At 40.4% G+C, this 5,349-nt stretch overlaps 1 gene segment (V, D, J or C); it reads left to right on the top strand.

The window, feature by feature from the left end:
* The first annotated feature begins 3,423 nt into the window (after window positions 1-3,423).
* LOC102436388 lies at window positions 3,424-3,987 on the top strand. The segment is given in 2 exon segments: window positions 3,424-3,475; window positions 3,641-3,987. Coding segments are annotated over 2 exon segments (399 nt in total).
* The last annotated feature ends 1,362 nt before the right edge of the window (window positions 3,988-5,349 follow it).

The raw sequence follows: 5,349 nt of genomic DNA, 5'->3' as shown, positions 1-5,349 counted from the left end.
AAACAAATTAGGCAACTAGTTCTGCCATACATATCTTAGCCTAATGTTCTAATTTCAATAGTCATAGAAACAGCTTGGAACCTAAGTCAGGATATTACTGAGGTTACTTTTTATAAGGCAACTATTCTCTAAATCCAGTAGCTCTTGTTTGTATAGTAATGTGATATTGTCTAAATAGGATTACTTTGAAATTTTTACATATTTGTTTAAAACTAGACATGCTAATTCTAAAATTCAAGTGAAGACTAAATATGCAGAAAATCAGAAACAGTTTTAAAGCAGAAGAACAATGGAGGTGGGGTAGAGACAAGCTGTACCACACATTAAATAGCATTATAAAGCTCAAAGAATTAAAAATAGCTTGTACTAGCAAATGTAAAACTAAACAGACTGATAAAAGAGAAGAGAGAATAAAGAAATAGAAACAAAGTACTTACTATAGGAAGCTCTTATACTACAAAGCTAATACTAATCAGGGGGAAATAATAGATTTTAGCAAATAATGTTGGGGCAATTGATGAGCCACTTAAAAAAAATCAAATGCCTACTTTACTGTTTAGATCAAAATAATTCCAAATACTAGACTTGAAGTGTTAAATTTTAAACAAAATAAAAATTTTCAGGATTTAAAAAAATAGTCTTGGAGTGAGTCAAGACAAGGCTCAAACTTCATATCAGAATTAGAAGAATGCATTTGAATAAACAGTAAATAAGTATATGAAGCAAACATTTCAACATGGCAAAATACCAACAAAGAGCCAAAAGCAAATGCAAACTTGAATAAAAAGATGCAAAAATAGAGAAAATATAACTTTAAATATAACTTTAATATGTAAAGAACTTTTGTAAACAAGATTAACTCTCCAAAAGAAAATTGCATTAATAACATAATAGCTATTATAAATCATGTTTGCTATGTTCTAGCCATTTCTTTATTTTATCTATCTAGCTAATCTGTTTATTTGCTGTCTAGCTATCTGTCTAAATACATATTTCAAATGATACAGCAATTCTATAAGATGTGTACTATTCTCTCTCAATTACTCAGTTGAGGAAACTAGGTCACAAGGAGTCCCTGAGCAACTGGTTCAGAATCTCATAGCAAATAAGCCATAGAGCTATAGTGTTGACTCCAAAACTAACAAACAGAATCTTGGATAGACTTTTCAAAGAAAAACATGCAAATAGATTTAAAAATTATTTTTAGTCCTATCGGTGTGAATCACTGGTTGAGCATCAACCTATGAACCAGGAGGTCAAGGTTCAAAACCAGGAGAGGGCACATGCCCAAGTTGCAGGCTCAATTCCCAGTGGGAGGCATGCAGGAGGCAGCCAATGAATGATTCTCTCTCATTGTTGATGTTTCTATCTCTCTTCCTTTCCCTTCCTCTCTGAAATCAATAAAAAATATTTTTAAAAAACATTTTTAAATTCCAGCTTCACCAATAACAGATTTAAAAATGGTAGTCTGAATTAGCATTTTTCATCTACTAAATTAAGAATGATGAAGAAGTTTGATTATATAATGTGGTGGCAAGGGAGTGGAGAAACAGACACTCTGACACAATGTAAATTGCCATTATTTGTTTAGGGGCATTTGGCAATACTTATTAAACGAAAAATGTATGTATTCTTTGTTGTAGTTTTCATACTTTCAAAAATGTTTATATTCATGTTGGCAAAAATTTTTGTATGAGGATATTTATTTTAGTACTAGAGGCCCAGTGCATGAAATTCGTGCATGAGGGGGGGGTCCCTCAGCTCGGCCTGCACCCTCTCCAATCTGGGACCCCTTGGAGAATGTCTGACTACCTCTAGCAACCCGGGACTGCTGGCTCCTAACTGCTCGCCTGCCTGCCTGCCTGCCTGCCTGATCGCCCCTAACACCTTTGCCTACCTGTCTGATTGCCCCTAACTGCTCCCCTGTTGGCCTGATCGCCCCTAACCGCCTCTGCCTTGCCCCACACCCAGGACTCAGGATTCCCTCCTCTGGCCAGTTGCAGGCATCCAGGACCCGGGCCGTCTTTGCTCAAGCTGGCTGCAGCTGCAGGGGACCGTGGGCAGGCAGCTTTGCCCAGGCCACAGACTCAGGCATCCGGGACTGCCAGGCTGGTGGCTTGTCCCTCTTCTGGGCTGCAGGTGTAGGCTCAGCCACTGGCACCTAGGACCACGGGACGGGCGGCTTGTCCCTCTCCCGGGCTGCAGCCCCAGCTGCTGGCTTGTCCCTCTTCTGGACCACAGCCTGGCTGTCCCCATTCTTCTCTCTAGAGCTCATTTGTGCCTGACTGTTCCCCATTCCTCTCTCCCCAGTGTTGAGTGTCTGAGCAGTTCCGGCGTGAGGGCATGAGGGCATGATGACCATTTGCATATTAGCTCTTTATTATATAGGATACTATGTGGTAGTAAAAAAAATCAGAAATAATCTGAATTTGAAAAAATACAAAGCTGCTTAAGTAAAATTTGGTATATCCATATAATGGTATGCTATGTGGCTATTTTACATGGGAAAAAAGCAAATCACAGAAAGGAAGATATAGATTTGCTTGATAATAATGAGTGTGTGTTAGAATACTTGCCTCTGTGAATGAACTGTGGCACTAAAGGATAAATGAGGAAGGAAGACTTCTACTGCATGTTATTTATATTATGTAAAATGTTTATGATTTGCATGGATAATAGTCACCCCTCCCCACCAGCTCTCCACCCCCACAGTGACTTTTTGATCTCTCTGAGGTCTAGAAATGGAGTTCTTTTCCCTCTGCATCCTCTTCTCTCCCTGTCTCCTAAGAACTATCAAGTCTGTGACTCACTTGGTCCCTGTAACCAGGCATAAAATTATTTGAAGAAATGGATTTCTTAACTTATGCTCCCAATTCTCTGTCAAAGAGGTTTCTAGACATATTCATAACCCAGTTAAGTACCCCTTTTTCAGTACTCTAGTCCTTTTAAGATTTCACCTGCTGAGATTCTTGTGTATTATAAAGAGAAACATAATCAATTACATCTACACTTTTATGACTTTTTTATAACATCTGGTAATAGTTCTGTTTTAAAGGCTATATAGCGAACAATGAAACAATTAAAAGTGCAAATAAGAGAAGGCTTTTCTGGGTACTCTTCAAACTTCATCTATACCACCAAATACCCAAATGTCCTTCCCTCAATCTTTCTTTGTAGGTGTGGTGAAGTGGGTACTAGGCAATTGTATTTATGACCACAAGGTGGCACTGGTTTCATTCCTCTCATTCCACAAATGTCTTGCATGTCAAAAGCATGACAGCTACTAGATTTGCTTTTGATTGGCTCAGCCACCAACAGAAAGGCTTTCTTGGGCATGAGAAAATGAGAACTAAGACACAGAAACAGTTCCTCAGAGAAGAGACGTTTTGGAATCATTACAAGCTGCATCAAAACAGATATCAGATGGAGAACATGCTGGAGTGTGCAATCATAGTCTTGTGGCTTCAGCTTGGCTGTAAGTTAGAGGATCAGAGATGAGAACCATAAGGTCCCATTTATCCAAAGCTGGGAAGACGAGATAGGGGTTTAGTTTTGGCTCATCCCAGGTTTCTCATTGGGATTTTTCAAAGCTGCTGAACTTAAAGCTTTGTCTCATTTCTGTTTTTGTTTTCCTGAACAGGGTTGAGTGGAGAAGACCAGGTGGAGCAGAGTCCTCAGACCCTGAGGGTCCAGGAGGGAGACAATGTCAGTCTCACCTGCAGTTACACAGTCAGCACTTTTAAAGGGCTCCAGTGGTACCGGCAGGATCCCGGGAAAGGCCCCGAACACCTCTTCCTCCTGTATTCAGTTGGGAAAGGACAGCAGAAGGGAAGACTAAGCGTCTCACTATCACAGAAGGAAAGTTCTCTGCACATCACAACCCCTACAGCTGAAGACTCAGCCACTTACCTCTGTGCTGTGGAGCCACAGTGCTCCCCGGGCACCTGCAGCCTGTACCAAAACCCTGCAGCAGGGGCCCTGGAATAAGGGCATCTCTGTTGTTTTTCTTCCTCAATGAAGTATTTACTTAGCACCCAGAACCTCTTTCCAAGTGGTGCTATGGAGAATGAAGTCTCATGGCACAGCCAGATGGCAGAGAGCGCTGTTCATTCTGTCCAGGCATCCTGGGCCCCTCTGCGTGTTCATGGGTCAGGCTGCTCTTCATAGCAGCCCAGGGCGTCCTTCACATGGACTGAGATGGGATAGCTGTGATATGGACAGTCTTGGCTTCCCGACTTGGGCCACTGGAAAAGAAACTTCACAGGAATACACTTTGCCCTGAAATTTCTTTTTTTATTATTATCTTATAATAATCTGATCACATGTCTATCCATAAGTGAATGCTTCCTATTTTAATATCGTCTTCTTGAGGCTTCCATATCCACAAACCACTTTTCTACATTTCTCTTCTCCTTAATAATCAGAGAATTGTCTACGTACTGTCTCCATTTTCTCAACTCCCATTCCTCATCCACTTGAACCTGGCCTGTGTTGGCATCACTTCAGACGCTCTCACTTAAACACCAGTGGCTTTGGTGTTGATAAAGTCAACGGATATTTTCCAGTTCTCATCTTGTCTGAGATTCTCATCAGTCTCCCTCCCTTCTTTTTAAAAAATGCATTTTGTTTTTATCAAAATAATACCTGTATATATTTTCAAAATCAAATAACATCCTCTTTTTGGTCTTACTCCTCCACATGCTCTTGCCTCCCCGATGGAACCACTTTTAATTCTCAGGTGACAGCACTGACATTTATCTCTTTATTTTAAAGTGCTATTTATTTTCTTTTTCTTCTCTCTTTCTTTAAAAAATATATTTTATTGATTTTTACAGAGAGGAAGGGAGAGGGATAGAGAGTTAGAAACATCGATGAGAGAGAAACATCAATCAGCTGCCTCCTGCGCACTCCCTACTGGGGATGTGCCTGCAACCAAGATACATGCCCTTGACCGGAATCGAACCTGGGACCCTTCCGTCCGAAGGCCGACGCTCTACCCACTGAGCAAAACTGGTTAGGGCTCTTCTTTCTCTTTTTTTTTGTAATCAAAATACAATGCATAAAACAAAGTGCACAAAACTTACAAGCTTACAAATAAATAAAATTTTACATTTGCTTCTGTCTATGTAATGCCACACAATCTATAGGTTGAACATTTATGTTTCTCCAAAGGATTTCTACATGTCCCTTCCCATTCAGCAGCTCTTTCTCCCATTCTCCACTCAAAGGAACCACTATTCTGACTTCTATCATCAGTTCTTGAACTTTATGAGACTGGAGTTGTACAGAATGGCACATTATAAGTTCTCGTATCTGGCTACCTTCACTGAACACCTTCCCCCACCTTTT

Source organism: Myotis lucifugus, unplaced genomic scaffold (assembly GCF_000147115.1).
Source record: "Myotis lucifugus unplaced genomic scaffold, Myoluc2.0 scaffold_297, whole genome shotgun sequence".
Taxonomy (NCBI): Eukaryota; Metazoa; Chordata; class Mammalia; order Chiroptera; family Vespertilionidae; genus Myotis; species Myotis lucifugus.
This window is presented reverse-complemented; position numbering and strand designations above follow the sequence as displayed.